General features: G+C 42.8%; 1 protein-coding gene across 1 annotated transcript; it reads left to right on the forward strand.

Annotated features, from left to right (window-relative positions):
- Nucleotides 1–2,045: 2,045 nt before the first annotated feature.
- GPR132 (G protein-coupled receptor 132) lies at nucleotides 2,046–16,864 on the forward strand. Its single transcript, XM_071745383.1, has 2 exons — nucleotides 2,046–2,283; nucleotides 12,811–16,864. The coding sequence occupies exon 2, from the start codon at nucleotides 12,835–12,837 to the stop codon at nucleotides 13,927–13,929; it is 1,095 nt and encodes a 364-aa protein (XP_071601484.1). The 5' UTR covers nucleotides 2,046–2,283; nucleotides 12,811–12,834; the 3' UTR covers nucleotides 13,930–16,864.
- Nucleotides 16,865–17,814: the final 950 nt, after the last annotated feature.

A 17,814-nucleotide genomic window follows, 5' to 3' on the forward strand; every position in this document is an offset into this window, starting at 1 on the left:
CTGTGGGTGTTACAGTTCCCTAGTGTAAGGAGGGTGTTTTATTTAATTAAAAAAAAAGCCAGAGACATCCATCAAAAGGCTGCAACCAAGGCTGCAAGGGCTGCGTGAGTCAACCCATCATTACCACCTGGTATCCCAGATTTATCCCCCTTTTTTTATCCCCCAATGTGGATGGGCTGGGATGTCTGGGGACTTACGCATTCAGAGATGGAGTTTAAAGAGTGGTAACAAAGTGGTTGTTGCTGCAGCATGCTCTCTCCTCTCAACCTCAGCAGAGGGCTCTCCCAAAGAGGCTGTTAGATACCATACAGATGGTATCTTATCTCACCCCAAGGACCCCAATGCCCAGGCTGGTACCTCTTAATTCCTACCATACAGAAGACAAACCTATCATGGCCCCAGAGATGTCAGTAGAATCAAAGGTCTCTAAGATGCAGCATGTGACAGCCAGCTGTGCCATGCCAGGGAGCCCTTGCCAGGTGACATCTTCATGTTGGTGCATAAAGGAGTAGGACAATGAAACATGATGGGACTTTTCTCATCAGGGTGAGTGGCTTTTGCTTGATGAAGACATGATTAGTTGCACATGTGGCTTGGAGATTTCCATACCTGAGGCACACAACACACCCACTGCGTCTGTGAAAACTGAATATGACCAAATTTCTACACACCATTCACAAAAATGGGCAAAGCACAAGCAGGAGGACTTTCAAGCAGAGATGTGTGGTACAGGTATTTATGCAACTTGACGAAAAAGAACAAATCTGTGTCATCCTGCTCTGTGATAGCACAGCATGTATCACATGTAGAAAATCCAGTGCACGGAAAATCTCTGCAGCTGACCCACACACGTTGCATTTTCAGCAGCAAAATAAGGAGGATTCTGCATTCCCTTCAGACTGTGTGCCAAGAACTGGACATATGTACATGGGAAGCCAGGAAGCCATGTGAGCCCTGTATGACCTTTAAGAACATCAAGTCAAGTTGTTAACCCAGCACTGCCAAACCCACCACTAAACCATGTCCCTAAGCACCACATCTACAGAGCTTTTGAATACCCCCAGGGATGGTGGCTGCACCCCTTCCCTGGGCAACCTGTTGCAGTGCCTGACAACCCTTTCAGTGAGGAAATTTTTCCTAATATCCAATCTAAACCTTCCCTAGCACAACCTGAGACCATTTCCTCTTGTTCTATTGCTTCTTACTCAGGAGAAGAGACCAACCCACACCTCACTACAACCTCCTCTTAGGTAGTTGTAGAGAGCAGAACTTACTTCATCTTCTTCTACATGGACAAGTGACTGGATCTGAAAGCAATCATTTCCCTTTTTATGGTTTTCTATTCTCTTAGCTGAGTGCACTGGTCAGTCTCTGCTTCCTCCATCACCCAGCCACAGCATCGTGCCACAGCTGCATGTGTCCAGCAAAGAGCCCAAGTACAGCCCTGCTGGCACAGCAGGAAGGAGGTTGGAGTCAAAGAGTAGCAGTCCAAATTCCCCCACACTGGGCTGTGCTGTCTGCTTTGTTACTGGGGGGCAGGAAGCATGGCCTTTCTCACAGGGCCCCCCCTAAAATGCAGCCAGGGTTGCAGAGGCACTTGTGAAAGGCAGCAGCCATGTGTGGCTGAGCACAAGTCCACTGTGCAGAGCCTAGGCATTACTTCATATATGACAGCAATATAGAGGACAGAAATGAGTACAGACTGCTTCAGAAGGCTTTTTGAAACCCTCAACATTGCAAAAACTCTGATATCCTGACTGCTCTGCTCAGTAGAAACATGACAGCCCTCAGTGCCTGGGCTGCCCTCACACACAGAGCAATGCTCTTTATTCCTTCCATCTTCCTGCTAATTACACATTTTCCTGTCCTGCCCATTGTTTTTTTCCCACTTTCAGATGATCTTCTACTTGTAGTAACAAGTAAATAGCTTCTTCTGCCTCTTCTTGCACTTCCAGTAAACCTCCAGGAACAGATCTTACCCACAGATATTCCCTGCTGTAGATGCCTTCTTACAATGACTTACTCGAGTGATGACAGGACAAAAATTTTCAAGGCTGGGGTATTCCAGTCACCCTCCTATCTACTAGTGGGCACCTAACTACAAGTGACACACTTTGGGATCCTCATGAAGTCATGAGCAATCTACTTTCCTTCAGCTCACACCACTTATGACTGTACGTGGTACCGTTAGCAACTTCCTCCAGTTTCCACAGAGCAGCCTGTGAGTACAGCACGAGCTGGAGAACTTCATTGCCTCCTTTGCAAAAGCCCAAGAAAAAAGAAGTAAGTGATTTCTGTCCCTGAGGCAAGGCATTACTTCTACTTAGTGGTATTTTGCTTTGTTCTGCTTTAATTACTGCTTCTCCTTGCTGTGTGTTTGCGCTTCAGACAGACCCTGCCTATGTTTCACTGTAGTCTCCTTGTGACTGATACAACAGACCTGAAATGTTGTTGGGTCCATATTAATTAGAGTTCATTGCAGCTGATGGAGTCTTTGCTATCTGTTTCCCTTACAAATTCATTTTCCTGTAAAAAACATACTTGTCTTTCACAGAACAGTTTTTTTTCAAGTCAGAGGTAGAGATAATTAGGACTGAACAGATTTTGGCAGGATACAGGTTGCTGTGAGGTTAGATTTAACTACCACTGCAGAGCATGAGGCATGAGTACAGAATTACATTAGAAACACAAAAGCTGGACTTCCTTTGATAGACCATAAAGAGAAGTCACATTCAGCCTTCCATCTCATCCTTACTCTACTGGAATTTATTGTGATGACTATCGTCTATAGTGACTAAATGGATACACTACATTTCTTCTTTTTCTCCATCTTTTATTCACACATCACTGCTGATCTCTGCCACTCAGAAATGTGGAGACTGAGCTACAATTATTCTTTACGTCAAATATTTTTGGGATTTGACTTATTTGTCTGACTTTTCAAAAATCTTCAATCGCCTTTAAGCCAATGGTTCCTTAACTTTCAGTAACCTCATCTGGCGCAGGGACGGGGGTGGGCGGGGAGGGAAGGCAAATAATAAAAGCACTCATTCTGCTCTTTAACACTCAATGGGAAAGGCTGATTTTCTTCTGAGAACTTTGCACAGGACACTATTTAAACAAATAACCACAGTCTGTATTGAGTACCACCTCTGTACTGTACAGAATTCTGCCTGAAACCGCAGACAGCTCTTTCATGTTCAGCATTTTCCACACAATCTCTCCAGGAGAGACTGATCTTACAGTGATCACACCATGATTACACAAACAGCATTGCTGTCACTGTAGAAGTGCCTGAAAGCAGAGTTTCAACTATCTCAGCCTGCCCTGATAAAGCTCAGTCTCACTTCAGAGCTGAAATGGAAATTTCACAGCTTTGTGCAGTATGATTTCGACCTCCCAGCCACATTCTACTGCTTTTGTACACAAGGGGCTTCAAAAGTGGTTGCAAGCCAGTGGTTCCCCCACCAGAAAGAGCTAGAACTGCAGAAGGTGAGAGCAGCATTGTTGTGGTTGCCAAGAGACTTATATCACTGCTCATAGGAGCAGTTGTGGTCCCAGTGCAACAAGAACATCACCGAAGCAGCTGCTTCAGTAACTGCTGCACCAGACAACATGAGGACAGGTTTCTGTGGCTGCTCTCTGGGGCTCAAAGCCTCTACATCTGGCCTGAGCTTAGCACAGGCTCAGGCTTTGTTTGCCTTTTCTTGACAGTCAGTGCAAGCCTATTGAGCTCTCAGCATGTCATGGGGTGCAATTAGCAATAAGCATTTCAGGGCAACAGAACTTATGTTGTCCCTTTTTCATCTGAGGTTATTTTTTCTCCTTTTGCTCCTTTTTCCTCCCTGTACAGACTCAACTGCCTCTGCAAAAATATGGATACCTCCACACTGCTCCTGGCTCCAAGGTTGCTGTGCATGTCTTGTGCATGGAGCTAGGACCATTTTAGCAGGGGTTAGCAGGCAGGACCTTCTCACATCCCTTTGTCACACTATTGCCTTCTGTGCTGTATGAAAACCACAGCTTTCAACTGAACTCGTTTGAGGCCAATGCATATAATGGAAGCAATTAATGCTTAACCCTCCATCCTGAGCTGAGCTATAATTTAGTGGTGGTGGAGAAGGTAGTCAAGGATCTCATCATACTAGCAGAAATCCCATCATCTTTACAGCTGTTTTCTGTAGAGCACATCAGAGAGAGAGTGTAGGTGCTGACAGAGACATCAGAGTTGTGTAGGTGCAAAGAGGAACCTTTGAGCATCACAGTTGTTGATGGTATAACCAAGATCTTAAGGGGAAAACCCTGCTGCTGGTATGTGAGCTAAATAGCTATAGGAGGTGACCCAGATGGCAAAAAAAGGAAAACAGTAGCTCTCCAATTAGTTGAAAATGAATCATACGACAAGAAGGAACAAAGAAATTGAGTTTCAAGGAAAATGGAAAGGGAGGGCATAGTAGTCTGTGAGTTCAGAAAACTTGTGGAAACTATCTTTAACTGCTCTGTTAAAATAGGCTTGTTTCAAATACAGAAGGCACTATGGTTTTCAAAAGGCTTTGCAGATCCCACCTGCTGAGCCACATTCACTTTTGAAAAAGAAAACCAATTTTGAGGAGAAACTAGAGTAGACTTCTCTGTGAGACAGTAGGTCAGTGAGAACAAGTCTGGCAGGTCACAAAATCATTTGGGGCATGTTTCTGCTCCCCAGCAACCTCTTTTTTAGGACTGATGATGCTACTATCCATAGCTCAGCTCCCAGGTGACAGCAGCTCCTGCACAAACCCACCAGGCAGAGTCTGCTGTCAGAAGGTGGAAAGGCAAAACTCAACACTGTCTTTGCATTTTCCTGCTACTGGCAGGAAAGGGACAGTCACTGTATTTTGATGATGTAGGAAAAGTCTGTGTTCCTTGTGACTGTCAGTATTGCAGTGGGGGTGTCAGTGCTCAAAAGAGGAAAGTTTGTGAATTTGGGAGCTTGTATAGGAGATGGTTTTGGTTATGAACAAATAGGCACTGAGAGTGTCACTGCCTGGTGGCAGTCCTGCCTGGACACTTGTTTTCTGAGCATGCATCCTCTGGTTTCCATGGGAACTTGAATGGCAGAAGAAGTATGAGTTAGCATTTGTAGATATCCTAGGACACCAGTGATTTGGAAATCACTCACTGATTGGCTTGGGACAGAGGCAGGGAAAGCATCAGTGCGTTGGTGAAAGTCAGGAACAAACCGTGGCAATGCAGAGACCACATCTAGGGAAAGGAAAATCCAAGCAATGTCAGTGTGTCAGCAGTGACAAGGCAGCAGCATGCAGGGCTAAGCTGTGGTCAGATACAACCATGGTCCATTAATAAAAATAAACCAATATAGGGAGACAGAGCCATTGAAGAGCCACAATCCACAGCCAGTTTACAAACAAGCAGGGCAGCTTACCACAAGGTAGGATGCCTGCATGGTCACTAAAACACATGCCTGTCTCTGTTGCAGCATTGCTCCATTCATGCTGGGCTGCAATAGAATCCAAGGTTCCCACAGCCTCTGTGGCTCCAGGAGCCTGGAAATCCTGAGTGCCAGCTAAGGGCTACCACAAGTCACAGGGCATGGCTATGCTGCTCCCACTCCAATGGCCTTGCCTGCCTGAGAGGTGATGAGGTTGAACACTCACACCTGATGCTCCTCCTAGCAAGGACAAGACTCCCTTTGACCACAGGCTGGTTGTGGTTGTTCCTTGCTTTCTCATCCAGAGACCTGAAGGCCTTTTCTTGGTGTTTGTGTGGGCCCAGGCGACACACGCAGTCACCTGTTGTCAAGATAATGTCCAGAAATTTCCAGCAACTCCAGATGAACAGTTGCTGCCCAGTTGCCAGGGTGACAGAGCATCTCTGTTAGGGGCACACCTTGTGTTCTGAACGTAGGTCTTCACACTTTGTTCAGCTACCTGTAGTTGTATTTTCCTTAGACCTGACAATTAGGCATGCTCAGCTTTAGCAGGGTGCCAAATCTCCTTGCCTTGTTAAAACAGCTGCTCTCATACCCCAACCTGCTCTTTTGGGAGTCTAGAGTAATATTCATCCACATTTAAGCCCTCAGTGTCAAATCTACCAGCACTTTGCCTTGCTTTGACATCCAGGAGCATCCAGGACCCAGGAGAAGGTCCTTCTTCCAAGGCTTCACAATTCCAGTACAAGCCAGCAAGAAAGTCTGGCCAGTTAGGATTCCAAATAAGCCACTCAGGTAACAGAAGCCGTATTTAAATAGTCCCAGGCTATCAGCAAAGCTGTGATAGCTATAGGGAGGTATTTGAGCACAAGTGCCTGCTTGTTTTGTGTGTGGAGAGGGTGTGCATCAGCAGCACAGAATTTGCCAGCCTTGGGGCTTCTCTCAGCTCTTCACTTTCACTGGCTCTGCTCCAAAAAGTCAAAGGCTTTCCTCAGCCTTTTGACTTGACAGGCTTAACATTTCAGCCTCAAATTGATGATGGCATTCCTGAGGATACTGATGGCTTTCCTGGCCTTGGAGCTGGCAGGTACCAGGGAGTAAATCTGCCCTGTAGTAGCCACTCTCTGATGCTCTCAGGGAGGGCTGAGAAACTTTGCCAGATCCAAAAGTCCCAAAATCATGAGTCATGGCTTATAAATCATGAGACTGGGGAAAAAAGTCCATTGGTTTGTGGGGGATTTTGAGGTCTATTTTTCACCTATCTACTCCACATAACACATATATAGATTTATCTACTTTTTGAGGTGTCGAGTAAGATGATTTAAAACCCTGTAGCAGGAGCTTTCCTTCACACATTTCTCTCTTACCTTCTCTGCAGACCCTCACTAGGTGCTGTAACAAGGCACTAAGACATAAAGTTTATGGAAGGATCACAATTTTAAGCTTGGTCCTTTGTCAGTCCTGAATTATGTGTCAGTTCACTCACAAGTTCTTATTTTAGCAAAGTAACACATTTAGTTGTAGAGTATGGGAAAGGGGAAGTGGCTGTGTGGGTCTTTGCAAATGCTTACAGACAGGTATTGAAAATCTCTGGTTGCTGAGAGTTCACATCTATGAACTGTGCATCATGGGATAAATAAACACTTCCATCTCATCAGAAATAACTGCTGAGTTCCCCTCCTGAATGGCAGATGATTAGTATCTTCTGTCTTCTGCCCAAAACATTTTTGGTTTTTTGGTTTTTTACACAGTTGCTTGTATCTGCAGTGTAGAGTTAGTTATTAAGGCTAATTAATCCCAAGGTCCTGCTGCTTCCTTACAGCAGATATTGTCAGCCTAAATGCTCTGCAGATTGTTTTAACCAGCGCGAGTCAACAGAGGGGTTACCTGCTGCACCACAGTGCTCTGGCTGGTGAGATCAGTGTAACGACTGGTGCACATCAAGCAAAATCATACCTGAGCCTGAGATGACTACACTTGGTGACCAAAGCAAACTTTATGCCATGCTTTGGTTCAGCAGGAGGCTGCTCAGAGGCCTTCCTTGTTTCTTAAGTGTCTTCCCCACAGCTGCAGCAGCCAGGAAGTGTTCAAAGGAGGGCAAAACTCAAATAGAAATCTAGCAAATACAAGAAACTTGCCCCTTTCATCTTTCAGGAATAACGTGGAGATTTTTTTCCTGACTAAGCACTAAAGCAGCTTCATATGGTGTGCATTTGTTTCTGCATTCAAATCCCATTGGTGGTTTTCTTCTGATCAAGCTAAGATACAGATGTTTTAATATGGAGTTGTGCTTAGGCTGTATTCCAGTATAGTCCTGTAGTTTTAAATACTCTTTTTTCTCTACAGAGCTTTGCATCTATATCATCACAAAATTATATATTTACATATTCTATTTTCAAATTCTATACTATGTAGTTTCAAGTCCCACTATCTTGTGTGCATCGGTAAAAACAATTAGTCTGCTGGGTAACTAAGAGGAGACATTGCTACTTTCCCTTTGTCTGCTGAGACTTGTTTAGAGAAGTAATTTCCTCTATGAGTTTGTTTATTACTAATGCTGGAAAAACAAACAAACAAAAAATTAAAACAGTTCACTGAGTTCTGGGTCATGATCTATTTTTATCCACAAAGATAACACACAAGCTTTTCTAAGTTTCTATTAAAATTTACAGCCAAAAGCCAGTGGCTGGAAAGCTTAACAGTTATTAAAGTTTACAGATAAGTAATGTAAGGTCTGCATGAGAAAGAGAAGTCCAGGGTCAGAAGAAAAGTGATGAGCATTGTGGGTCATAGGTCTGGGAACTGATGTCTCATCATACTAGATTTGAGTGGTCAAACCAACACCATGGTAGCAATACTGTGTCACTTAGTTGTGGTACCACATGCTACTAAGGAAAGTACACAAAATCTTTCAGGAGACACCTAGGTTCTGTTTTACTGAATGTTGATTTATGCCCTAAAACTTGCAGTTTGCTATTCTTTCCATACACTGGGGGCAGGAGGGGAGGGGTGAAGGGATGGGGCTGGTTTTGTCTTAACCATTATAAGTGTAACCTTAAAAAAATATTCATAATATCCACATAAACCCCTCAGTATTCTCAGGTCTTACAATAATCTTCCATATAGAAGGATGATTGAAAAATTATTTTAAAATGAAAAATAAATAATGTGCTCTGCTTATTTAATGATACTCATGTTATGGATTTCAAAGTCTTTTTTCTCTTCTCTCTCTCTGTATCTCTGGTGAATGAACGCAAAGACTTCCAACCAGTGTTTTGTTCAACTACTGTGCTTTTTTTGACTTCTCCTTTCTGCCCTGTAATTGTATCTACATTTTTTTTAACCTTTCCTAATGTGGGCTATTTTTATCACTCTAGCTTCTCTGCTGGGAATTGAAATAGTTTTACATGAGTAGCTCATAGAAAAATGAAGCAAAATAAAAAGGCAAAATAATGTCTTTTGGTTTCCCCCTTGTTTTCAGTTCTCTCTTTACACTTCAGTGTTAGCAAAAACACTTCAGTCCCTTGAGGAAAGACCAAACTTTAATGCAACTGTCCTGAAGGAGCAGCAGGAGCTGCCAGTCAAGCTTCCACACCACTCAGGACCTCTTTCTGCTTCATTCAGGGCCAGACTCCCATGAAGACCTTTACTCTGAAGCAATAACCTCTAAGCTGACAAGCTCACAAAAGTCCACACACTTTTCAGGGCTTAACAATTATGTTTTCAAAGGAAAAGAACTGGAGTGTTGTGGTGAGAGCTGCTGTGCTCCATGTGGACCCAAACAGCCAGATGCACAGTTTATCCAAAGGATTTTGGCATCCACAGAGAAGGTGCCTGGTTGAGCAACTCAGTTGCAAAGAGCCCTAAAGAGTCAGCAGAGATCAGCAGTGCCTCTGGAGCCTGATGGAGGCTGCAGATCACACTACAGCTGAGCTGCTCTCAGTACAACCCTCTCTCCACCTCCCTCTTGCTGCTCCACTCCTGGCCATGTGCTACTTACTACTATTTCCTTTAGGCCAGCCCTGGTGCTGCTTTGACCCTGGTGACCCAGTTTAGAAAGGTCAGCTGGTGGACAGTTGACCCAAATAGAAAATGGGGACAAGTTTTCTGGTGGCTTACCACTCTGTGCATGTTCACAGAAGGGTCAGGAACCCACTGGTCAGGGACAAAGCATACAAAAAAGAAGTTGACAACCAGGGTGTTTATACTGGCACGCCTGTGATGTGAAACCACATCCTCACAGCATCCTAGACTCATGGTGCCATCCCCCATAGGCTGTGTAGGGCACTTTTGCAGGACAGCTCAGTGGTCCCTGAGGCTCCCTGGGTAGGGAAGAGGGCAGGTGACATTGCACAGGCTGTCCTGTACAACAGAGCACAACAGAGCAGTATTTTGGCCCCTGCCCACACAATGGAAGATATGAGTTCTAGACCGGACAGCACTTTGGTATTTTAAATCTTCCACTTTCAAGGGAAGCCTAAGAGTAAGCACCTTACCATTTCTTCTGGTAAATCAAGTGCACCTGCAAGGTGTACTGCATCACAGAGAAGGTAAGGAAAGGACAGTCAGTCTGGTTTCACAGCCCTGTTCAGTGGGTTTGCAGCAAGGCACTTCTGCTGCTTTCTTACTGCACCCCAAGAAAATGGGATTTCATGTCCATCACACCTCTTCCATCCACAACTATTTTTACTTGGGCAGCTGCAGGTTCCTTGCCCTTTTTCAGGATTTTCTCATCATAAGGTCTCACTACATTACAGCATGTAGACACTCCATTTTAGGAGTAAGAAATGTAATTATCTATTTGTCTAACAGTGTGAACATAACACAACAACATTAGAAATGTTAGGCCTACCTACCCTAATAATGTGGCTACAGTCTAGGCCAAAAGCAGATGTCCAGGAAAGAGTGAAAATACTGAGCAGGCACACAGCACATCTTAGTGGATTACTCCATCTTCCTCCACCATAGAAGTTTCCAAGACTACTCTGTGGTGTGCAGGTGTACAGCATTTCCCACACACTGGTCAGACACATCTGAGCTGAGGACAAGCTCTCATGTGAGGTCTGGGCAGAGAAATGTTGCTGACCCTGAAACCGAGCACCACTTTTATACCCTCTACACAGTTGTTCAGTAGGTGGCCCAGAGAAGACCTCACTTCATTCACCATGGGTGGCAGAAGAATGAAGAGGCAGCAAAAAAAAAAAAAATGTCACTACCAGCCCTTATAGCAACCATCGTTCTTCTAAGTTAACAACAGCTGTCAGTACACTTTCACTGCTAGAAAAAAAAGGAAGTAACTTCACACAGAAACCTTGCATCAGCCCTGCTGCATACAGTGCTGTCTTCCCTGCACAGCAGTGCAGATCCTCTTCTCAAGCCATTCTTAAGCTGAGACATTTGAAACTAAAGAAGACTTCACATTCCCTTTGAGGGGGCTTCAAGATACCCACCAGACTCCAGTCTGATTCTCAGTTGTGGAGGAATATGGCCCTCTGGCGAGAAGCTATGGTCCAACCAGCATGGTGGCAGCTGCCTGCTAACCCTCACCACGGTGTCAGCACATAAGCAGAGTCTGGTTTGCTGTGGAAGCAACCGGAAAGTCGTCACAGAGCACAGTTTCACCCTCCAGAGTGGGCTTCTTTCACACACCCAGCACTTTCTCAGTTCCTCCTCCGCTGGCTTATGCTGCCGACAGGGATGGGGACAGCAGGTACCACTGACTCTGCCCTGTCTGCTCACTTGCCAGGACATCTTCACTCAGAAGCTACTGTCATTGAGCAAGTTCTGACTGTGCTGGGGTATGTGATAGAAATGAAAACCTCTTGGCATGGGCCAGGACACCCTCACTTGGTGTTTGTGGCTGTGGCTAGCACTGTGCTACTGTGAGAACCTCACAGGCTAAGGCAACCTGTTTCTCTTTTCTCACACAGTTCTGATAATTTGGTAAATACATTAAGTCAGGGGATCTGATTGCCCTCCAAGTCCTAGGGTTCTTGCATGGCAGGTGTTCTGTCAGGCATTTAATGTAGAGTTGCTTCTGCCACCTCGGGGCCTGCTCTTGCCCACAGGAGGGGAAGGAATGACCCCACTAAATTGTTCATCATCCCAGTGGTGCAGGAGACAACCCCACTGCACTGAGAGCAGACATTTTCCCCTTGGTCTGCTTAAAGAGGGCCCAAACAAGCAACAAATAAACATTCTGAGGCTGCATGAACTCTAGGTTAAAGAGATTGCTCATGCACAGTGTGGACTAGGAAAGCTCATGCCCCTCTTTTGTCTGAAGGCACTCAGTCTCTGTTAACAACATCTCCTCATTGTGGAGTTAGGGGACTGTTGTCTGGAGCACGTGTCTAGTCCATAAGAGAATGACCAACAAATAAGGCCTGACAAAGGCTGCTTTTTATCACAGATGGTATACATTGGACATCTTCAATTCATATATACAGCAAAATACAATTTTTAAGGGCATGCAATAACATTATGGTGCACCCACCTCCATATTCCTCTCTTCACCTGAAGAAGATTTCTGTATGGAAATCATCCTGTGACTTTGCAAGAAATGTTTCTCCCAGCACTACTTAACACTAACCAAATGCCAGTTCTGCTCATGTTTATAGTTATCTCAGAAAGGTGGAGGGTTTTTAACCCCTCCTGTTCAAAGAGCACCGATTTTCTTCACCTCCATTTCCTAAATATGTGTGTATTCTTCTCTCTGGTCTTGATTATTCCTCTAACTGCTTACTATCATGAGTGTTACAGAGCACTATAAGTTTATGTTCTTCAGCTGCATTTATTCTTTTAGAGGAGGGAGGTGAGAACCATGGTGGAGGTGTACACCAGTGGGCAGACTGGTTCCTGCATATGTGGTAATTTCCGACGCAAATTCTACCACCCACTTGAGCTTTTCCCTCCCCTGACTGACCATACATGATACCTTCTGTTGGGAGTCTGCCTCCAAAATCTCTACTTTTTGCACTTTTTTAATTCAGTTTGAAAAAGAAAATTAATGGAAGACTTGTCCTTTTAAATTTCTCTGGGAAGTGACTTCAGTAATTGATCACCAGCTCTGTCTTATCTATGAGGCAACCTGGTGCAGGGACAGTCTCCAATCCTCTGTTTCAATGAACAGGCTTACTGTAGTCAAGAAATTCCTTGTGAAATTCCTTCCTTACTTACAGGAACTTTTTCCTGTAAGGCCTGACTCCCAAGAGACAGGAAACCTTGGAAAACTTGCCTGTCTTAGGTATTTCCCCTACAAAACCACCCCACTTGTCCACTTGACATGTCCTGTTGGCACCTGTGGGTCCATAACTTTTACTGGCACTTTTTTAAGTAAGTGATTCAGATGCTAACTTTCCACTTTGTCTTCTGATTCTCAGGAAACACCAGCTGGAAAAAGAATAATGGAAAATTGTACAGACATAAATAACCACCCCACTTGCACAGAAATTCCCTACAGCGAGAGCAAGACACTTCTGGTTGCTGTTTACAGCATCGTTTTTGCCATAGGCCTTCCAGCAAATTGCATAACTTCCATGCTTACACTTGTACAAATCCAAAGGAATAAAGTAATTGCCATCTACATTTTCAGCTTATCACTGAGCGAGTTGATGTATTTAAGTACTTTGCCCCTCTGGATTATCTATGTGCAAAATGAGCATGAGTGGAATATGGGTGTAAATGCTTGTAGAATAACAGGATTCATCTTCTTCTGCAACATATACATCAGCATTCTGCTTTTGTGCTGCATTTCTGTGGATCGTTATATGGCACTGGTGTATGCTCTGGAATCTAGGGGGAGAAGAGAACAGAAAAAGGCAATCATCATAGTGTGTTTTCTCTTTGTTGTGGTTGCAGTAACCCACACTCCGATATTTAACATGGAAGATAAATGCACGAACAAAACCTGCTTTGAGACTTTTCCTCTTGACATAAAGTTGGCTTCTTTTGGATTTGCCAGATTCCTAATTGGATTTGCCATACCTTTCATAATTCTCATTTTCACAAACTACAAAATTATCCAAAGTATAAAAGCAAGCAGCAGCTTGACTTGTCGCCAAAAAGCTAAAGTGAAATATTTGGCTATCACTATTATTGTAATTTTCCTGATCTGCTTTGCTCCCTACCACGTAGTACTTGTAATAAGGTCCATATACTTTATGTTTCATCAAAATTCCTCATGTCCTTTTGAAAAGGCTATTTATTCAATATTTACAGTGTTTCTGTGTTTAGCCACTGCAAACAGCGTTGCCGACCCAATCATCTACGTTCTGGTTAGTGAAAACGTCAGAAAAGATTTTTATAGGAGTATGAGAAGATGGAGAGTGAACTCATCGAAGCTGAATTCATCCATTAATCACAGGACTGACACCCTAAAAGTGAAAACATCAAAAGAATCAGAAGAGGGAGGGATAAGAGAAGAAAACAAAGAAATACCAGATTTATCTGACATTCAAAAGAGCAGCAATAGTGGCAGACACCACGAAGGTGGCAGCTAGCAGTTACCTGCTGACACAAATAAGAAGTTTCCAATGCTACCTGCAGGTTGCAGCACAGAAGTATTTACATGCTGATGTCTGTAAGAATTTTTGTCATAGTGTATGGACCAGCAACTCCTTGAGGATGCTACAGGAGCTATACTTCTTATTTCTGTTTGCCTCCTACAATAAAGTTTGTCCACCAGTATCACTGGTGAAAATATTGCTTTGTTAAGGACATGTGGAAAAAAAAAGTAATTTACTATGACTCAAATTCAGATCATGAGAGCTTACTTTTGTGGACTGTTTTCTTTTTTTTCCTCATATGAATTCAGAACAAGTTTTATCTTCTGAGATGGACAATGAAAATCCCTGCTGAGGAAAACAATATAGGGCCCCTTGTTTCGGTTGAAAGTTTTAATTCTTGAGGTCTAGGTTCAGGAACATGTTCAGGTTCTCATCCGCATACTCTGTTAACGTTTGTGGTTAAACAGTGGAAAATATTAAAAATGAGGAAGTCTTCTAACTGGTGCCTTGAAAATGTTCCTAATACTTCAGTATGCAGCTTTATCTACCTTGCATATTCTGAGATTTAGAGGGCAAAACAGTGGCCTGATCACACAGACCAACAGTACTTCATATTAGTCAAGATCCTGCCCTATCCTGAAGTTCTTAAAATTTACAGTCCTAATGTTTGACATTAGTAATTACAATTAGTAAAATCTACTTGTTGAGGAGTTAAATGTAGAATGCACTGAAATATATAGGAAAAAATATACATTTCTGAGTGGTACCATTTTTATGTCTGATTTTATGTCATCTCTGAACCTTTGTTGAACCTGTGTTTTACTTCTGACTAAATTAACACTTCCCTTTTGTTTCTGATCCAGCTTTTAGTGTGTATACTCTATACAAGAGGGAAATGCCTCACAGACAAGGAAAAGTTGGCAGCATGGAGAATGCTGTCCCTTCTCCCCATAGCTGGGAACCCCCTCAGACATGCTGCTCATGCCCATGAGACAAAGCTGGGGCAGATTTTGTTGATGCTGCTGCCACTTTACTAAGAATAAAGTACTGATGGTAGTCTGCTGTGCCTTCAAACCAGTTATTAAGATACAATAACAACAGAAATCTGGCAAGATTTAGCTAAACAGCTTCTTCACATTTTTCTGTGAGCAAAGTAAACCAGACAAAGTTCATAAATCAGTTCAACATTTATTTGAGTATGCACTTGTGAAGTGTTTCACAACATCCTGTTTCATCTATAATGCTGTATTACAGTAATACTTTTAGACAGTTATTAATGTCCACAATTCTGAATTGAACTAACATTAGCCACTGTTAATGTAAATACAAAACCTGTTAATGTTTTTAAATTGTCAGAGGTATTTCTGCATCTTATTCTTTATTCTTATACATATTTGCAAAGAAGCACTGTGCCAAACTGGCATTTCCTTGAGTTATTGTATTTGTGACGTATTTAATTTTTGTATTATTTAATTACTTCCTTAGCATCTACCTATGAAATGTTTCTATCTTCAAAAGAAGTTCACATAATGCTGAATTGAGCAGGAGATTGTTTCTTCAAAATATTCTGTTGTGATGTTAAGTAAAAAAAATGTGGCTTCGAGTTTTCATATGCATGCTAGAGATCAAACTGTAAGATATCAAGGAGAGATTTTCAGAGTGCAGAATACCTGTAATTTTGTTGAAAATTGAACTTTTTTTACTAAAAAAACTCCAGCAGCAAGCATTTATCATAACAGCCCAGCCAGCCAGAGCATTGGTGATTAGTTTCGGAAGACAAAAATGCAAACTGCCCCAAACTCAGGATTTTCATAGTCTAAATGTAAAACTGACATATAATAGCAGTGAATTTAGAAGAAATCAGAGACTTCTGAAATGATTGAAATGGATGCAAATTAGATATTCACCTTGACAAATTTTGAAATCTCTCTGATGTTTTTTCCTCCGATAAAATGTATTTTTAGAGCAACCAGTATTGAAGCCCAGTGCTGATGGTGCAGGTGACAGGGATTATAAGAGTCTGATGCAACATCTGTAATTCTTTCACCTTGTTTAATTCACATGCTGCTCTAAATTACTACATCATTATACATCTTCTTTTAATGAAAGTCCTTGGAGGTCTTTGTTCAGATGCACTCTGAAGTAAAAACATTAGAGGCGATAAAGCCCTGGTCTAACTTTGAATATGACATAGATGATTTTCTTTTGAAACCAAAATAATCGGTGACAAATTACTGAAAGGATTAGGGGCCAGGTACCATGTAATGTATCTGCATGGGAAAACTGCAAATCCTGCCTTTTGGACAAAAAGGAAAAGCAGTTTTACATCAAGAGGACATCAAGAAATGCAGTTTCTACACTGTTAAACTATCCTATCTGATAAACTGTTTCTCAGGTGTTGAACTGAAGCATGGGATCTGTTTTGTCACACAGTACCTCACTGTCTCATGCAGACAAAGGACAGATCTCAGCACTGGGACATTTTTCAGAGACAGAGCAAAGGACACTACTCAGGACAGAGCAGAACTGAAGGACTGATTGTGTGGATCTTTCCATTCCTTCCTCCTGCAGGGACAGTGCCAATGAGCCTGGGGGGACCAATTTGTGCTGTGAAGAAAGGTTCACCTACTACATCATGTGTGCAATTCTCAGCCCAGCTATTTAGATCTGTCCCCTGATTTCCTCAGTTCTGCTTAAGCTGTAGAACAACTTGGACTGACTACAGAACCAGACCCGGGCCATGCTTCCCAGTTTGATCTTTAGATGGCCACGTTTCCACATGTATGGCCCTGGGTAAATCGCTCACCGGTGTAACAGGAAGATATGAAAAGTTCACTCTCTTTAATATTCAGTATTTACACAGGGGTAACTACAGTAACTTGATTTAAAGAAAGGCAGTCTACTTAATAAATAAAATTTTTTATTTTTACATGTGTCTCAGACTTTCATGATGTACCTGGGAGATAAGTAGATTGCTGATTATTTTAAGTACAATTGAGAAACAGAAGTGAATAATTTCTGTCTGTGAACTAGAGCTGGCCAAACTAGGGGTTTTTCAGACAATATATCCAATTTGTTTGTTTATTCATCAAGATTAAGCTATTTCTAAATACTGCATTTTTAAAGTCATCATTTGGGGTGACTCACTTATGAAACTCCATTCCTGTCTACGAAATGCTTTCAGGTCTATTTAAATCTCGCTTCAAGAGGACAGTTATATGAAAAAGCAAATCCAGATAAGAATTAACTCAGACTCTCCAAGCATGGCAAAGCATCTGCATTTGGTGACCCAGTAGCTGGTCTGATTTAGTCCCTACTATCATATAACCCCACACTGAATTTCTGTTGAGTGATGAAACATAATTCAGAGCCAGGCTTTCAAAAACATCAGCAACCTAACAACTTTTCTTCATGATCGTGTTGTCTTCCTACAGGTAACAGTGTGAGCCAGGTCTTTTTGGAACATCCTCTATATAGTGAAATGACACCAAAGTTGCCCCATAGGTTGTAATATCTGTCTTATTTTTAAACCAGCATGAACTAAATGTAGCAAATAAGTGCTGGGGTGTCTGGGGTGCACCAGAGAGATGCAATCATTTTTTAAACCTCTTTGGCATGCAGGGAAGCTACAGGTGGCAGCATCCCTAAACGTGGGTGTCCCAGAATGTCTTCGGCAACGAGTGTCTGGGCATGAGAACATCTACCAGCCCTTTCCATCTCTTCCACCCTGCCTCATAGTGGGGTCTGCATCCCGCTGCATTCCCGCTTTCTCCTGCACAACAAAGCTTTGCACAGGAGAGGGCGCTTCCCATCCTCTGTTCGCACCAGGGATGCTGCGGGACCTCAGGACACGAGATCTTCAAGCGCAAGCCATGTGAA

Source organism: Heliangelus exortis, chromosome 5 (assembly GCF_036169615.1).
Source record: "Heliangelus exortis chromosome 5, bHelExo1.hap1, whole genome shotgun sequence".
Classification (NCBI taxonomy): domain Eukaryota; kingdom Metazoa; phylum Chordata; class Aves; order Apodiformes; family Trochilidae; genus Heliangelus; species Heliangelus exortis.

Bases quoted from the DNA above. Each gene is read 5' to 3' on its own strand.
- GPR132 (XM_071745383.1), top strand. From the start codon at position 12,835: ATGGAAAATTGTACAGACATAAATAACCACCCCACTTGCACAGAAATT.